This window comes from Panthera pardus, unplaced genomic scaffold, assembly GCF_024362965.1.
Source record: "Panthera pardus isolate Hobbes unplaced genomic scaffold, ASM2436296v1 HiC_scaffold_2, whole genome shotgun sequence".
Lineage (NCBI taxonomy): Eukaryota > Metazoa > Chordata > Mammalia > Carnivora > Felidae > Panthera > Panthera pardus.
Genome location: NW_026526765.1, coordinates 96,109,133 through 96,128,462, shown reverse-complemented (window position 1 = coordinate 96,128,462; position 19,330 = coordinate 96,109,133). Strand labels below are relative to the sequence as shown.

At 39.3% G+C, this 19,330-nt stretch overlaps 1 protein-coding gene across 1 annotated transcript in view; it reads right to left on the bottom strand.

Moving 5' to 3' along the window:
• ARSB (arylsulfatase B) overlaps window positions 1–19,330 on the bottom strand; it is a 168,172-nt gene that overhangs the window by 76,417 nt on the left and 72,425 nt on the right. The window contains exon 5 of the mRNA XM_053907252.1: window positions 9,335–9,578. Coding sequence (XP_053763227.1) covers window positions 9,335–9,578 — 244 coding nt within the window. The remainder of the gene's footprint in view (window positions 1–9,334; window positions 9,579–19,330) is intronic.

Below are 19,330 nucleotides of genomic sequence, written 5' to 3'. Positions count from 1 at the left end.
AAAACTGGAAGAAAGGGTAAAACACGAGAGGTGAAAGTTCAATACGCTGGTTAGTTTCCTCGTAGGTAATAAGCAGAAGTCAAAGATGCCAGATAGTAGAACCTAAGTAAAAGAGGAGGACTAAGAAAATTATATACAGATCCTCCTTGACTTATAATGGGAATATGTCCTAATAAACCCATTTGAAGTTGAAAATAGAATAAACTGAAAATGCATTTAATACACCCAACCTATGGAACATCATAGCTTGGCCTGCCTTAAATGCGCTCAGAACACTCACATTAGCTTACAACAGGGCAAATCATCGAACACAAGCCTATTTTACAACAAAGTGTTAAATACATCATGTAATTTAATAAATACTGTACTGCAAGTGAAAAACAAAATGGTTGTCCACGTATCAGTTGTTCATACTCTCAAGATTGCTTTGACTGGCTGCGAGCTTGCCAGCAGCATCGTACCGCATATTACTAGTGGTGGAAAAGATCAAAAGTCAAGATTTAAAGTGTGGTTTCTACTGAATGTGTACCATTTTTGCACCATCATGAAGTCAAAAAATTATAAACCAAGGACTGTCTGTAAAGATATCAGTATAATGGTGAACACTAGAATACCAGTAGTAGAATAAACAGTAGAATAAAACGTAACTCATTCTAAATATTAAAAGAACTAAAAAATCAAAGGTCAAAGATCTGAGTAAATATAACATAAAACAATACGACGAAGCTAGGAATAAAAATACCAGTCATAGCAATATATATAAACTCACCTCCTAAAATAAAATATTTTCTGATTGGATCATCAAGAAAAACCTAACACTGCACCTAACAACTACAGAATACACATTCTTTTCAAGTTTCCATGGCACAGACACCACAAAAGATCATATGTGGAGCCAAGCTCAATTTAAAAGGACTCAGTAATAAAAGTATGTCCTCTGACCACAAGAGAATTAAGCTAAAAATCAATAACTAGAGAAAACCTAACACATTTGTAAATTAAGCAACACGCTTCTAGAGACTTAGGTCAAGGAAGAAATCACTTGCACTGTCCCCACTGTTATATTTACCACAAATTTTGACATAAATTCTGCCTTGTCAGATACCAGGATGGCAATCTCAGCCTTCTTTTTTGTTTGTAGGAAAACCTTTGCTGTAATGGTACTTACCAGAAGACAATAGAGCAATGTCTATAGAATCTTGAGGAGAAGAGATTTGGCAAGAATTGTGAAATTATTATCTATGCTTGAAGGTAATTGATACTCTTTCATATGCAAAGATTTTTTTAAAAAACTCATCATTTATGTACCTCTGCTGAAAATTACTTTAAAATATTAAGCAACCAACCAAAAGATTAATTGAAATTAGGAACTGAAGAATGGCGAACCTATATAATAAAAGGAATGTTGGTAACATTAAAGATAATTAAACGTAGAGATCAACATATATAATTTCTCTATAGGTGGTTACAAAGTTGAATGCAGAAGAAAAACTTTTTGAAAAGAAGAGTTATAAGATTCATAATATTATGTTTCAGAAAGCTGGGTCTACAATACCAGATTGAATTAACAAGCCCTTGAAAATAGAAAATAAAGCAGGAAAATCTTGATCAAGAAAGTAAAGGCACAATAAAATTTTCTTTGAGTATTTCTGCTTGCAGCCAAGATGGAGTAGCAGGCAGAGTAGACTTGCCCTCCTGCCTAAAACAACCTAAAGAAAACCAGAAAGAATAAATGAAACAAAAGTTTTCAAAACACGGAATACCAGGGAAAGGACAGTGATCCCTGAGGGGTAGGAAACAAAGGAGGTGAGTCTGGTCATTAACCTAGCTTACTACCTTGAGAGAGTTTCCAGGCCCTGGTGCAGAGAAGGGAAGGTAATAGCCCAACAGAATCTCTGAGTTGAGAAGGTAGAACTGAGGGTCTAGGGAGACTGAGAGAACTAAAGTACATAGGAAAGCGTACCAGAGAAGAGAAAGCTGCACAGAAGGAAATTTGCAGAGGGTCCCATAAAGTACTTAGCTGAGCACTGATCAGATGTATGTGAGGGAACTACCCCAAACTGGGGAAAGAACCATCAGAAAGGATGAGAGGGAACAGTGCCCAGCATTTCACACAGAGTTGGGAATAGCACCTGCTCCCTCCAGCCAGATTCACAGAGCACCGTGTAGATTACTGGGGAGGTTCTGACTCAGTCGTGGAGAATAATTAGCCCTAGGCTCAGCACAGGTCTGGACCTGCCTACTAAATTATAGAGCAATACCCAGAAGGATCAAACTATTTCTAAGTAACTACATCTCAGAACAAAGCAAGAAGATTTATAATAATACATAAATATCTAGCACCTAACGAGGCAAAATGCATAATATCTGGCATCAAATCAAAGATTAAAAGTCATGGAAACATGCCCCACTGTAAAGAGAATAATCATTTAGTCACAACCAACCAAGAACTGACATAGATGTTGGAATTAGCAGAGGTCATTAAAAGTTACTTTAACTGTATTCTTTATGTTCATAAAGTTGACTAGACACATGGAGGACATAAAAAAGACCCAAATGAACTTCTAAAAATGAAAACCTACAAAGGGTGAGATGAAAAATATGCTGCATAGAATTAATGGAAGATTAGCCACTGATAAAGAAATAATAAACTTGCAGGTATAGCAATAAAATCTATCCAAAATGAAAGAAAGAAGAAAAGTAATCTTTTTAAAAATGAAAAAAGCATCAGTAAGCTAAGGGCAACTTTAAGTATCCAAGTAAGAAGACTGGATACTTTCATTCTTCCCAAATTAATATTAGGGTTAAATCTCATTCAATCTAATTTATAAGAAGTTTTTTTTTAATTTAACAAAATAATTCTAGAGCTCAGAAAAAAATTTAAACGGTGGGACAGTGAAGAAAACTTTGCAAAGGAAATAGAATGGACAGGTGGATAACTATTTCTACCAGGTATTTAAACATACTCTAAAATGTATATTTACAACACATTACACATTACAACAGTGAGATGCAAACATGAGAGCAGCTAAGTGAGACTAAAACAGATGCACCAAGACAGATCACAGTAGTAATAAGAACTTAAAAAATAATTAAAGTGGTTCTATAAAGTGAAAATGAAAAGAGTATTTAATAATAATAACAATATAAATATTATTCAATAATAATTATTCAATAATCAGTCTGGGTGGTCTTGGTAATACTTGGAGTAAAGTATCATTTTAAATCAGAGGTTCTTAATCTTTGGCTCATTGACCATTGGCCTTCATGGTATCTGTGAAAGTGGGGTGTAGAGTGAGTTTTCCCTTCAACTTTCCTCTTGAAGTTGAATCCATAGGGCAGAAGTTTTAAGTTTTAAAGTTATTAAGTTTTTAAAATATTTTACATCATAATACTTGATTGTCACTATTGTCATGTTCTAACATCCAGAAGAGTTTCCCATTGATGAGAAAGAAAAAAAACATTCCTACCATTATGACTAGGGGTTCTGCTTTTGTTTATTTAAGTGTAATAAAATATAAAATAAGTAAAAAAAAAGAAACACTGTGATATATTGATCCTTTGAAATGTCTTAAAATAACCTATAGGCTGTTTACCAAGTTGAAATGCAGAAAAACTATACAGAAGGGGAAAGAACTTGGAGAAGCCATGTCCCCTAGAAATGATAACGTGCTTTGTGGTTTGGAACGAAGAAAAACTGAAGCAGGTGAAGGAGCTCCTATTGCAAATGATGTCACTCACTCCATAACTGCCATCTCTTCTAAAATTTTAATATTTTGAAGCAGGTCCAAGAGGAACTGATAACTTTGCAGCTAGCTAGTGAGGCCTCTGATGCTCTCAGCACAGCCACCTCTCTTACTGGGATTCCTAGTTCATAAGACCCTCTTGAAATTTTCAGAAACTACCATTATCTTGAAAATGGTATTCCAAGTAAATATCTGACTAGAAGAAAGTTCCAGAACCTTGGGCACAGACCAAGTATCCCTGACATTTGGCTGTCCATTTGTTTTTGCTGCTTTGGATAAGAAGCTCCAGATATCACTGTGACTGGATACTTTCTCTACCAGCAGTTATGGGTGCCGAATGTAGCATCACTGATCCCAAATGATGGCTTGCCTAATGCTATGAGAAGCATCAACTTCAAGGCCAGAGGGGCTGAATCATTTGTTAGGATCTTTCATCAAGGAATAGGAGCAGAATGAAAGTAGTTCTTCATTTACTGAATAGAAATTTGCTGGATTTCCAGAGGAAAGTTTTGAAATGCTTGATTAAATTTGGGCAAGAAATTTTACTGTCTTTTTTTTTTTTTTTTTTTTCCAAATAGGACAGGAAAGCCCTCTCAATCACAGTATAGCATACTTGGACAATATTTTTGGCCATATCTCTTGGCTAAAGCCCCGCAGTCAATATTATGTATGCTGCTTAAGAATGAAGTGCCCTTGTTCTATGGGAGATGGGTCATTAGGAGGTCAGTATCCTTCTAACACTAAAGAAAGACTTTCCCCAATCCAGAGTTAAGGGTGCCCAAACTTTTTCCAACTTCTTGGCAGGCAGAAGCAAACATATGCCAAACTTTTAAAGGTTATTCATAATCAATATAATCTTAAGATTGAAATGTGGATTTAATAATCTAAAATCTGGCAATATGGATGAACATCCAAGTCTTTGACTTTGCCAAAGATAATAGCCTCAGTGAGTTGGGGACAGAGGAAATTATTCACCCTGAAGTCAACTATGTCTCAACTCAAAACTACCCTCATTTGGCAAAGTGTACTACAGACTTTTGACTCCATTTGCTATGGTGTGCTTTTGCAAGCCAGGATTTACAACACTTCTGCCACTGAAACAAAAATCAAAGCTGATTGGGTATCAAGCATGACCCATATATTGTCATATAAAAACCACTCAAAACTTTCTCCTACTTCTATAAGTCAAACCACAACAGTTTTCACATTGAAATTAGTGATCTGCTGAGTTGAAGTTGAAATTTTGCTCTGCTTAGAAATTTTTGTTCTATTTCCTTTTCATCATAAAGTAGGTATTAATTTTTACATTAAAAATTAATGACAAATCAGGGTGCCTGGGTGGCTCAGTTGGTTGAGTGTCCAACTCAGGTCATGATCACGTGGTTTGTGAGTTCAAGCCCTGCATCAGGCTCACTGCTGTCAATGCAGAGCCCGCTTTGGATCCTCTGTCCCCCCCTCTCTGTCCCTCCCTTGTTCGTTCTCTTTCTCTTTCTCAAAACTAAATAAAACATTAAAAAATTAATGAGAGAGACACAGGTTGGTAAAGAATGTTTCTCAAATATGTTTCTATGTGTAATCACATAAAAAAGAATGTGTAATCAGTGTCTAATATTATAAAAATTAATTCTTCCCAAATTTTTGTGCATATGTAAATTCATAGTTCTCAGAATCTCAAAGAGGTCCATGAATCAAAAACCTGGATAAAAACCCACTCCTCTGATTTAGATATAACATAACACACACAGGAATCTCACAACAGTTCAGGAATTATATGGAAGAAAATCAAAGCACCACACTTAGAGAAAAATATATAGCACATTTCAGGCTGAAAAAGAGCCTTCTGACCAAAACAGCAAAGAAAAACTGATTTCAGCAAGAAAACACAAACTTCCGTAAATGTAAAAAGTCACAAACATTCCCAAAAGAGAAAATACAAATGGAATATAAAACATTTAAAAATTAATTTCTTTAATAATCAAAGAAATTCAAGTTAAAATGAGACAATTTGCCTATGATATTAACAGAGGTTTGTTTTTTTTTAAGCTGTATAAGGAAAAGTTGTGAAAGTACGTGAGAATTCTCATACACCAGTGGAATAAAAGTACTGTGGTACTTTGTTGGAAAGCAATGTTATAATGTCCATCAAATGTTTTCAAAATGGTCATTCTCTAAATACTGCAGGATATCTCTTACACCTGGAATCTAAAAAAAAGAGGGTGGCTGAACTCTTAGAATAGAATGGTGGTTGCCAGGGACTAGAGGGTAGGGGAAATAGGAAGATGTTGCTCAAAGGGTACAAACTCCAGCTATAACATGAATAAGTTCAGTGGATCTAATGTACAGCATGCTGACTATAGTCAACAATACTGTATTATAGGGCACCTAGGTGATTCAGTCTGTTAAGCGTCTGACTTTGGCCCAGGTCATGATCTCAGGTTCATGAGTTCAAGCCCCACATCAGGCTCTCTGTTGTCAGTGCTGGGTCCACTTCGGATCTTCTGTCCCCCTCTCTCCGTGCACCCCCCACCCCCGCTCATGTTCTCTCTCTTTCAGAAATAACAAATGAACATTTTTTAAAAAAAATACTATTGTATACTTAAAATTTATTAAGAGAGTAGATCTTAAATGTTCTCACCACACACAAAAAAATAGTAATTATGGGAGGTGATGAATGTGTTAACTAACCTTATTGAGGTAATCACTTCCTAGTATATATGTATATCAAATGATCACGATGTGTACCTTAAATTCACACAATGCTTTATGTCAATTATATCTCAATAAAGCTGGAAAAATGAAATTAAACTATATCATTTTTCCTTACCTTATGAATTCACCAGTCCTAAGTGAGTCAGAGAAGAAAAAGGTGTCAGACACCATTCAACTGGACTATAGAACCCTAACCACCCAGCGCTCCTTGACTATCCATCTCTGATTGCTACTTCTTGCCTTGCAGGTGAATGATGAAATATATAGACATTTTTAACAAAATTAACCTCCAGATTTTTAAACAAAATTTTGTTTAACATTTATTTACTTTTGAGAGACAGAGAGAAACAGAACATGAGCGGGGGAGAGGAAAAGAGCGGGAAACACAGAATCTGAAGCAGGCTCCAGACTGATCCGTCAGCACAAAGCCCGACGCAGGGCTCGAACTCAGGAACTGTGAGATCATGACCCGAGCCAAAGTCGGACGCTCAACCGACTGAGCCACCCAGGCGCCCCAACCTCCAGATTTAACTCGATATCTATTTTCTTCACTACCCAAAATCAGGCCAACTTTTTCAAGGTTTGTGTTCAATGCAAGAAAAAAAATTTTAGTGTATGCAATGAAACTGAGTGACATTCAAAAACAAATAAAATAGTCATTCTCTAATTTAAGAATGTAATTTCAAATAATTTCTATCTAGTGGGAAAAATCCAAAATATAGAGATTTTATGAATAAATTGTTTACTCTAGTGTTATTAATAAAAAAATAAAAATTAATCTATATTAAGGGAATGGTTAAGTTGACATATCAAGGTATATGATAGAATATGCATTCAGGGTCCCTGGGTGTCTCAGTCGGTTCAGCGTCTGACTCTTGATTTTGGCTCAGGTCATGATCTCATGGTTCATGAGACTGAGCCCCACATCAGGCTCTGTGCTGACAGCTTGGAACCTGCTTAGGAGTCTCTCTCCCTCTCTCTCGGCCCCTGCCCTGCTTGTGCAAGCTCTCTCTTAAAATAAATAAATAAACTAAAAAAAAAAAAAAAGAATATGCAGCCATTGAAATAATGTTTGTAATGGGTTTTTTGGATGACATGATCAAAATTGATGATGTATTAAGTGAGGAAAAAAGGTAGTAAAAAATACTAAGAAACATTTTAAGGAAATATGACACATATTTATGGTAGCTGTTTCCAGGTAAGATTTGGGTGATTATTTTTATCACAAATTACTTTTGTGATACTTTGCAAATTATCTACAATGAGTATATATTACTCACACTCGGGAAAATTAAATAAAAATAGAGTAACTGCAGAACACGTGTACATATCAAGTTTAGATCATGGATAAGGGACAGAAATATTTTAAAGAAAAAGAAAACCGTCATCTTATATGAATGAGCAAATAATGAGTATAAACTTTCAAAACAACTAATGAAAGAAGAAGTTTTGTTGTTTACTTCTTGGCTTAGCTGTTAGATGATGTGGATATGACTGAGTTCTGTTTAAATGGTAAATAACAGGGGCCCCTGGGTGGCTCAGTTGGTTAAGCATCTGACTCTTGATTCCAGCTCAGGTCATGATCTGATGGTTTGAGAGTTGCAAAAATAAGAAACGGTAAAAGAACACCCATGCCCTTTACCCAGATTATCCTATTTTTCATATTTTACTAGATATGTACACTTTATCTCTCCATGTATCTTGAAATATGTATTGAAATACACACAATTTTTTCTAAACCATTTGAGGGTAGGTTAACGTGTCATCATGACCTTTTACTCCTACTTCATTGTATATTTCCTAAGAATAGAAACCCTACTATTTTTGAGATGGGGCCTCTGAAGTGGGATGAAGAGAGTATGAGGAGGTTGTCTCCTTCTGGTCACTAGGGACCAATCATCCACGTTTTCTCCTTCTGTAACACCAACAGAGGTTGCAAACTATTGCACTAGACAAATGCCATTCCATCAGTAACAACAATACCCCCAATATATATATATACACATAATTATAATTTAGATATATGTGCTCATCTATTATGTACCTTATAAGGCCTATTCTTAAACAAGGATAAGATAAAATTAAATACAAATACAAGTTGATAGTTTTCTTTCAGCACCCTCGAAGGTGTATACCGTGTCCTCACCTTGGACGCCATTTTTCTACACTGTGGCGGTAAACAGGAGAAGGACTGTCATCACTTCCAAAGCGGAGCCCCGGTTCTGCTCCCCAGATTGTACCCCCCCTTACATTCTGTCAGTTCTCTCTATCACAATGCACTGTTTTATTACCTTCATAGTGTTTATTGCTGCTGGAAGTCACCTTGCTTATTTATGTGTTTACTTGTTTATTTCCTGCTCCCCCACCCCGCCCTTCCCCACTAGAATATAAGCTCCATGAAAGCCAAGATCTTGCCTCTTGTTCATTCCTAATTCCTTCACCCCTAAAACAGGGCTTGGCTCATAATGGGTGCTCATTAGATACTTATGCACAGATGCTCCCTGGCTCACATTCCAGCTCTACCCGCTGCTTGGTTCTCTACTCTCCCAGCAAACAATAGGGTAGGTCCCCTGAGGGAGCAAACAATACCCTATCCTACATCTTAGAGAAGCTTCTCCGATTAAAACACCCCTGTACAAGGTGTGCAGCTGAGGACAATCTTCCTCTTTATGTAACACACAGGGCCACAGTCTCAAATCCAGAATGTAAAAGATATATATAATTAAAATATTCCTAAAGACATTTCTACTTCTTTGTAATCATTTATTTGTAAGCTGAACTATCATTTTTCACACAAAAGCTATCGTTCTCACTCAATCCTGTCAGGCTGTTCTTGCCGTTTCTGCCCTAGGAGGGAAAAAAGGAAGATGTACAGGTACCTGATGGTTTTCCACACATCAAAGCCATCCAGAGGCTTGGTGCCTTTTGTGCTTCCCCTGGCCAGCTTCACGAGAGTCGGCAACCAGTCAGAAATGTGGATGAGCTCCCGGTTCTTCACACCCTTCTGCTTCAGCAAGGGGCTTGCCACAAAGCCCACTCCTCGAATGCCTCCTTCCCACAGGCTCCATTTTCTTCCTCGAAGGGGCCAGTTATTGCCCCCTGCCAATGTCTGTCCTCCATTATCTGAAATACAGTTAGGTCTTTGCATGAGGACAATGGTAGACACATTTAAGAACAGAAAACTTCTTTTTTAAAAAAAATTGTTTTTGAGTGTTTATTTTTTTTCTTGTGGGTATTATTTTATGCAAAATAAAAAAATTATGGAGAAAGAAGACATACATAATTTTGGAGTTTTTTCTCCATGTGAAATTTTAAGGCACTGAAATTGACAATACAAATTCTCTTTTTAATTTATTTTCATGAAAACTGAAGAATTCCTTTTTTTTTTAATATGAAATTTATTGTCAAATTGGTTTCCATACAACACCCAGTACTCATTCCAACAGGTGCCCTCCTCAATACCCATCACCCACCTGCCCCTCCCTCCCACCCCCCATCAACCCTCAGTTTGTTCTCAGTTTTTAAGAGTCTCTTAAGTTTTGGCTCCCTCCCTCTCTTTTTTTTTCCTTCCCCTCCCCCACGGTCTTCTGTTAAGTTTCTCAGGATCCACATAAGAGTGCATGTTTATTTATCTTTGAGAGAGAGACAGAGTGCAAGCGGGGAAGGGGCAGAGAGAGGGGGAGACAGAATCCGAAGCAGGCTCCAGGCTCTGAGCTGTCAGCACAGAGCCCAACACGGGGCACCGTGAGATCACGACCTGAGCTGAAGTCAGACACCCAACCGACTGAGCCACCCAGGCACCTCAAGAACAGAAGACTTCTAGGTTGCTTTTAAATGGTGCTTAAGAACTAAAAAGATACCTCCTCCTTACCTCTTCCAGTACCAAGAGGTACTCAACACTCTTTTTTCCACTCAACACTCCCTCCATTACACAGACATAACCAGAGGGCAGTGTGGCACAACTCTGACATGAGACCTTCAAATCCCCTTGGATAAGGTCACTGAAAAACAAGGAAGCCCCCTGAAGATATCTGCTTGGGACAGAGCCCTGTACTAATAATCAATGATGAGGTTGCAATTGCACGCAGGCAATTTTGTGTCACATAGGAGAATGAATCCAGGTAAGCTGAGCTCCCCCCGGTACACGGAAAGAAACCTTAGGGCACCTGTGTGGCTCAGTCGATTTAGTGTCTGACTCTGGATTTCAGCTCAGGTCATGACCCTAGGGTTGTGGGACTGAGTCTCTCATTGGGCTCCTTGCTGAGTGTGGAGCCTTCTTAAGATTCTTTCTCCCTCTGCCCAGCTCCCCCACTCTCTCTCTCTCTCTCTAAAATAAAATAAAATTTAAAAAAGAAACTTCTGAGTGAAATTTCACTTAGTCCTACTGAGTGGGGACAGAAGACCTTTTCATTTTACTCACCTGGAAAAACTTTCTAACATTTACACTGGTAACTGAATTAAACTTCTACTCCCTAGTGATATGAACTCTTTTTTAAGTGTGAAAGTTGAAAATTTCTCCAGTGGGCTCAACGTCTCTGTAAACAGAGCAGTTGGGTGGAAAAAATAATTGCAAGTAAAGTTCCTCCTTTCTTGACAGGATGGCAAGACGAAGCTTCGTCATGCACTGTGTCCAGGGAAGAGGGGTATTCTTCCAAAACAACTGAAGTTGAAGCCAGAGGAGAAGTTATGAGAGTGACTGAAATTAAGTATCTTACCAGCTGGTTGCAGCTCAGTTAGAAATTAAGTTGGACCGTAGGGAAGAGGAGAGATATTGCTTTTACAGTAAGGTTGGAGAATCATCAGTACCTCCAAAAGTATCCATACATTTAGGTGACTCTAGAGACACATTTGAAATAGCCCTTATTTGCATACATATTACACTTCGATTAAATCTTTTTTTAGAAAACCACTGTTATCCAAAGGAGCCACAGGAGGGCAGTGTGACAGACCCGCTCTGTGATGTAAAAATCTAACGCAGAAATCAAGATCAAAGCCACAGGAAACACACGGAAGGAAAAAGAACTAACATTTGTTAAGCACCTCCTATGCAACAGGCACCACTTTAATTTTACGTTATCTCTCAAAGAATCTAAAGTCTGATCGGCCTGGAATCGAAGCCTCATGCTAACCGCTCAGTAGCTGTGTGACTCAGGGCAATACCTACCTCGGTTTCTTTATATGTAATGTAGAACCAATGATTCCTACCTCAGGTACTATGATGAAAATTAAATGACACCACTTACGATCACTGCTTGGCTGAGTACCTGGCACAACCTAAGTGTTCAATAAATGGTAGCTAGTATAATTTATAACAACTCAGTCTAGTATTATCCATTTTGTTGTTAAAAAAAAAAAAAAAAAGGAGTTTGACAAGTCCAAATAACTAAAAAGTGGCAAAGCTAGGCTTCAAACAAGGTCTGCGTGACTCCCCAGGTGCCTTCTGCCCTCAGAGCGCCATGTTCCTGATGTCCCTGGGCTAGATTGAGTTTTATGCCTACGGGCCACATAAAGCTTCACTTCCCTAGGAGAACCACAAGCAGAGTAAATCTCAGCAAAGTGTATACTCTTCCTCTTGATATAGCAGAAGGTATCTCAAGGCGGTTATAGTTCCCTTTAGAGGAACCTTTGTTGCTGGTAAGAAATTCAAGGTTCTGCCTCTAAGGATGCTTCTGCTCGTCCTTAACACACTAGGTCCCCGGATCTTCTGTGTGCTTTGCGAAGGGAGGGAGAAGAGTCTGGAGCTAGACTACATGAAGATAACAATTCTGCAGCACATGGGTGGGTGACAATTAGTCTTATCGTTTGCTATCACAGACTTAAAAGAACCTTTCCTAAAACCTTACATCTCTTCTTGACAAAAAGTCAAGGCCCAAACAGTCACCCAAGCCAGTTTATTCAATACGCTTTCTATTTTCCGTGAGCAAACCTGTATATTCCCAGCAAGAAGTCGCCATCTTTTGACAGAGGGAATGCCTCTGTATTGCTTATACCTCACAGAGTATGTCACCCAAAACCAACGTTTCAAAACTTAAAAGGAGGCACTGTTCATGTTATACAAAAATACACTGGAAAGAAACATTTACACTCTGTGCCCTGAGGTCAAGAATGGCTGAGCTGGCACTATTATTTTCCCTCTGTTGTCTAGACTGCCATAAACGATACTGGCTCAGGGCTTGTAGCAGATGCCTGTTGTCTGTATTTTAAATAGATTCACTCCTTTGAGAGATCATATAATCTCTTCCAGTTCCACACACTTGTCAGTGCTCAATACAAAAATACTGGATGATGATGGTGGAGGAAATGCACGTGGAGATGAGGAGGAGGGGGGCTGGGGCTGCAATCTGACTGACGCTAGGAGCAGGTCTGACTCCAAAAGGAAAATACTCTGTGCTGTAATAGAGAATTTGGCCACTGTGGCTACTGTGGGAGCTGGAAGGGGTTTCTACATCTTAGCAGGGGAGGGTGCTGATGTAGTGAGTAGGACTGTTTTTGCCACTGCTCACTGGGCCGTTCTTCCCATCGGCAATGGTAAGGGATTCTATCATCTGCTATCAGTCATGTTTTCAAGAGCACTCTAGAGAGAAAGCACTGTCAACTGGCACACTGCAATGTCTCTCGGACTCCCCTATCACCGAGCCAACAGCACAAGTGGCAGCATAAAGAGGGCGATTTGGCTTTGCCAGGGGTCTGCATCTCTGCAGGTGACACCTGCCTGAAGGCTGCCACTTATCAGCTAAGGGGTAGAATCCACAGTTGGGCTCTTCAGAAATAGGGTTGTGCATCAGTTCTAGCACAGTCTCCTGGGTATTTCAAGAAGTTGGACATAAAACCTGATCACAGGGGCGCCTGGGTGGCTCGGTCAGTTAAGCATTCGATTCTTGGTATCAGCTCAGGCCATGATCTCGTGGTGATGAGATCAAGCCCCTCGTCAGGCTCCACACTGAGGGTGGACACTGCTTGGGATTCTCTCTCTCCCTCTCTCTCTGTCCCTCCCCTGCTCACATGTGCTCTCTCTCTCTCAAAATGAATGAATAAACTTAAAAAAAAAACAACTGATCACAGTTGCAGCAAGAATACAATAAGCTCGGAGGTGGGGGACAGGGAAAGTGGGTGATGGGCACTGAGGAGGGCACTTGTTGGGATGAGCACTGGGTGTTGTATGGAAACCAATTTGACAATAAATTATATTTTAAAAAAATAAATAAATGGAAAATGATCCTAAAAAAAAAAAAAAGAATACGATAAGCTCATTTGAAATAAGGTTTCCAATATTGCTCACTTAAATCTGACAAATTAAAACTGAAAAAGACAATGGAACCATCACCATTTATTTTCTTTTTCCTTTCTTTTTATTTTTGAAAGAGAGAAAGAGAGAGAAAGAGAGGGAGTGAGCAGGGGAGGGCAGAGAGAGAGGGAGACACAGAATCCAAAGCAGGCTCCAGGCTCTAAGCTGTCAGCACAGAGCCCGATGTGGGGCTCAATCCCATAAGCCGTGAGATCATGACCTGAGTCGAAGTTGGATGTTTAACCAACTGAGTCACCCAGGTGCCCCACCATCACCATTTCAAACATGGTTCTTTTCACTTTCTGTCCTAATTTTCTTTTGGGCAGAAGTTACCTTTCGTTCTTGCTAAGAATTTTCAAGAGAAAATTTTGTTTCATTTCCTGACTTACAAAAAATCTTCCAAATCAATATAAGATGATTCCAACTAGTAAAGGAAGCTCTGAATTTTTTTTTTCAGGGAAATAGTTTTTCCGCAATGTTTTTGGCAGAGGGAAAACCTAATTATAAACACTTTGCTGTCTAGAAAAGAAATGTCAAAAATAAATGTCGTCATATACAGATGGTAAATTTCACTTTATTATTCCTTACTGAAAAAAAATAACTGTCAAAAGGTCATGGAAAAACATCGGTTAGCCAAAGATCTGAGCCAAAGCGTTAAGTATATGACCATGAAGCCTCATCCTTACCCAGCTGATAAAAGTTAAGATTGAACCATGACAACAACATTAGTTTTTAGGACAACTCCCAAACAGTATAATGCTGTGGCTTGGCTGTGGAAAGCTGCCCTGAATATCGGTATATTTCCATCTCACTGCCCCCCAACCTGGACTTACCCAAGACATCCTCCTCACTCTGACTCAGGGATCCTAAAAGAAAAAGCAAGAAAAGCTCCAACAGCCTCAAAGGGCCTGGACTTTCCTCTGAACAGGGCCAGCAACATAACTGTGACAAATGAGTAGACAACATGACTTCAAATACCAAGAAATACCAAGACACCTCCTTTTCTGAAAAAGAGGACTGCTTGCTGATGGTTGATTTTTTTTAGCCTATTTTTTTTTCAAAACTTTTTAACTAAAATGCAAATTGGAGGGTTAATATATGTCTTTGAAGTCATCTAGAGGATCAAGGAAACTCAATTTTCTCCTATGAAAAGATCTTGGAGAAAATACCTATCTGACACTGAATTTACAATTTAATGTTCTTCTCTGTCCCTCTTGTTCTACATTCAATTTCTTTTTTTTTTTCATGTTTTTTATTTAGTTTTCCAGAAAGAGCGTAAGTGGAGGAGGGGCAGAGAGAGAGGGGGACAGAGGATTTGAAGCAGGCTCTGTGCTAACAGGCAGAGAGCAGCAAGCCCCATGTGGGGCTCAAACTCACCAACCACGAGATCATGACCTGAGCATAAGTTGGACACTCAACCGAGTCACCCAGGCAGCCCTGTACATCAATTTCTGATTGAATGTGCATTCCCTTCTGCCAAGTCGATCTTTCAAATAGATTTCAAATCCATTCACCCCCATCTATCCCAGAGCCTCGGGTCTGGCACTCCTCCCACCTGGAATGGGGGTGACTTACAGATTGTTTCACTTTGTTGTCAGAGGTATCACTGTGAAACCCCAAACCAATCAAGCCATGTTCATGTTTAAAGACCTCTAATTGGTTTCTAATCAGGAAAAAGTTCAAACTTCAGCCCACATATAGAATCCTTTACATCTGGCCCCAATCTACTTATTGGGCATCAACTCCTGCCCTTCCCATAAAAACTGCCCTGTGCTGGGGCACGTGGCTGGCTCAGTCAGTGGAGCATGCGGTTCTTGATCTCCAGGCTATAGGTTCAAGTCCCACACTGGGTATAGAAATTATTTAAAAATAAAATCTTAGGGAGCCTTGGTGGCTCAGTCAGTTAAGCGTCCAATTCTTGGCTTTGGCTCAGGTCATGATCTCATGGTTCATGGATTCAAGCCCCACGATGGGCTCTGCAGTTACAGTACAGAGCCTGCTTGGGATTCTCTTTCTCTCCTTCTCTCTCTGCGCCTCCCCTGCTCACTCACACACAGACTCTCTCGCAAAATAAATAAATAAACTTTAAAAAAATAAAATAAAATCTTACAAAAAATAAAAAGTGCCCTGTGCTTCATTCACAGAGAACTAACTTTGCCCTGTTGTTAGGGTATGTCATGCCCTTTCGTGCTCATTTTGCCTTTGTACATGTTGGTTCCTCTCCCTAAAATACTCTCCCTCTTCTTTCCTGCCTGACTTAAATTTTAATTCTCAGGATAAATGTCACATCTTCTGTTAACTTTTCATATACTGCTCCCCACCACCCCCCTGCCTAGACAGTGTCTCTGTACATCTGCACTTTATACACACCTTTCCTATCACACTTATCTCTATATCTTGTTAGTTAGTTGTTCACTATATATTGTTAATTAGTTGTTCATGGGTTCATCTTCCAGAACTCTGCCTCCCAAGGACAAGGACAATGTCTCATTCATCTTTGCATTCCCAGGACCTAGCATAGGACCCACTGAAGAGAAGGGCTCAAGAATGGGGGTGGGGTGCAGAGTAAGGAACAAATAAACAAATGGAGAAAGGGCCACTAAATATTGAGACTGAAGGCACTAAAAGTTTACTTTGCTTATTGGATAGTGTTTTCTGAGCCGTCATCTAGCCATTCCATGATCTTGACTTTTAAGAAACCGTTGTGTACAAAGATGCTGCTTATTTAATAGGATATTTGGGGGTGGGGGTGCCTCCTGGTCCCTGTGAGAATTTAAGCAAATCAAACTCACGATACTGGAATTGTTTGTCCGATGTGGCCCCTGATCAGCCACACTGAAGTCAAAGGGGATTGTTTGAAAGCATTTGAGGGAGCGCGGTCCTGGCCAGGAAGAGAGTCCTCGCTTACCCCCTTAACAAATCTTTTGGGAGTGCTCACCATGTACCAAGGACCATTCCAGCTTTGGGGAAATGGGAGCCAGGAAGACAGACAAGGCTTGCTATCTCATGGAGTGAGTAGAAAAAGAGATACGATCTCTTCATTCATGGGCCTCTCAGAAGAGCTGAAACCAGAATGACAGGACAGGGCTGAGCAGCATCAGAGAGGGGGAGCCCAGGAACTGAGAAAAGGAGGCTCCAGGGCCTTACTCAGTTACACATTGGATCGTGGTGTGCTCTGCATCAAGGCTTCTCCTTAATTAAAGATTAAGTTAACTATACTCTTAAGAACACTCTGTTGCCAGAACGTAAGGAAAACTTGAGCTGAATGATGACTAGATATAAACAAAAACGTGTCTAGCTGGCTTCCGACTGTCAGCGTTTTTCTCTATCATCCCCACTGCCACATTTCTAAGTTCACTGAAATGGATTCAAAGAATTGGAGTTAAGTGCTGTAAGTTTGGAGAGATTGCTCGCCGTCTAATTTCCTCATTCGTAAAGTGAGGATAACAATAATGCCTATCTTAATATAGAGGCTGGCACAAAAGTAGTGCTCAATAAATATTAACCATCTTCACTGATGGTAATCACAACCAGCAGCAGCATCAACTAGCAGAAAAGCCTCCTATCTAGGTATTTATTACACATATACTAGATTTAGGTATTACAAGCGCACTCTAAAACCCCATGCTTTCATTAACAAGAAAAGATTTTATGCACAGAGCCCTTCTCAATTACATTCTCTTCTCTGTAGGTAATTTCTTGAGAGTCATAAAAACACAATGCATTTGAGGGATTTTTCTGTTATTTTGGGGACAGAGCCAGCTGACACCTTCCTGTTTCTAGGAGTCTAAATAAAGCATATCAATTATCAAGGAAACAGGAACAATGGCCATAGCCTGTGCTTCAAATAAAATGTCAGAAACTGAAGCTCTATTCAGTCATTCACTTGAATATTTGTAGGGGTTTCAAATGGTTTGCAGCACTCAGGGCAGATCAATGCTGTGAGCTCAGTCCCAGCCAGACACAGTCTGACTTACATCTGGATGAAAGAACCAGCAACGGGAGCGCTGCTGCTGAACTAGCATTGGGAAGATGCTGCTGGAATGGGCCTGGCAACCAGACCCCAAATAACTGATCCAGCCTCCAAAAGGGCTGAAGATAAAGGGATAGAGATGCAGGGAAAGGCAAAATCAGGAATAAATGAGGATTAAAAGGAAGATGATCCAGGGTGATAGTAAAAGATTTCTTCCTTTCCATGGGCCTAATGTCATGGCTTATAATGATGAGACGCCAATGGGATTTTATCTCTCCTTTAAAATTTAAGGATGAGAAGACTCAAAAGTCTGTTGAAAGAGTTGAAACATTTGGTCTCTAAAAGTTATAATGGCAGGCGGGGGGGGGGGGGGGGGTGGGTACCTGGCTGGATCAGTCGGTGGAACATGCAACTCTTGATCTCGGGGTTGTGAGTTCGAGCCAATTCACGGAAGAAAGAAAGAAAGAAAGAAAGAAAGAAAGAAAGAAAGAAAGAAAGAAAGAAAGAAAGAAAGAAAGAAAGGAAGGAAGGAAGAAAGAAAGAAAGAAAGAAAGAAAGGCATGCTGAAAATGGAACTGGAAACTGGAAAACAGTGTCCTAATTTATTATATATTGGTAGGCAAACATCTGAACTTTTTCTATAATTGAAAGTGTAGGTAGTCACAGATCTTAGTGATCCTTAAAAGTAAGTACAGAATGTTGTTACTCCCATTCGGGAGGCATGGATTTGGGCTCCATATTCCTGATCCCTATCAAGTAGCACAGGAGCCCAATGTCTACAGTATTTGGGGACCAGCAAAAGTACATGTTTGTTCTATCCCTTTTTTAAATTAAAGCCTTCCTTGTTTTCCCTTCAGTTTGATCTTGAAAGAATGCTTGATACTTTTAACTAATGAAGTTATGAATTTCAGGGCAAACTAAAGTTATTTGGCAGCTTGAGGGAGAAACATGGTTTACTCATAAATTATTCGGCTCCCTTTCCAGACCTGAAACTCCTTTAAGGCAGATTTTTTTTTTTTTTTAAACTAGGTATCTGTTTATCCATCAGTAATGCTAATTCAGAAGTAATAGATGAAAAAGTATCACAGAAGTGCTTCAGAGTCTGGCAAGTTTGAGAATAAGAGCGAAGTGAAAATAACAGCAACAGACAGAAAAAAGTAGAAGTATAGTTGTGAAAGAATAAGTGCATTAATTCCTCGTATGACAAGAAAAGATGGGAATTGAGGTCAATCATTTTTCAGAGAGAATTATGCCAGAGAAGGCTAAAATATTCTTTTTTGGGCAAGCATCCACTACTTTACTTTGTCTTTATGTTTCCAAATATATGATACAAGTTAAATGTTCTGAATTTACCTTTGATGCACAAGCAACCTTTTATTGGATGTCTACTTCAGAGATAGCAAGATACGCTTTTAGGGTTACCCAAAAAACACAAAAAAACAAACTGAGTGACCCGGTGATTCTGTTTGCCCAACGCTGTTTTCTGAGGTTTGTTCAGTGCTAAAGCAACTCCCTGACGTATGGGTGTCCACTTATGGAAGAGAGACAAACAACTCATGAGGACACTGATCAACACAATTCTCTTTGAAGAACAAGGTAAGAGTGAAACATTTAATG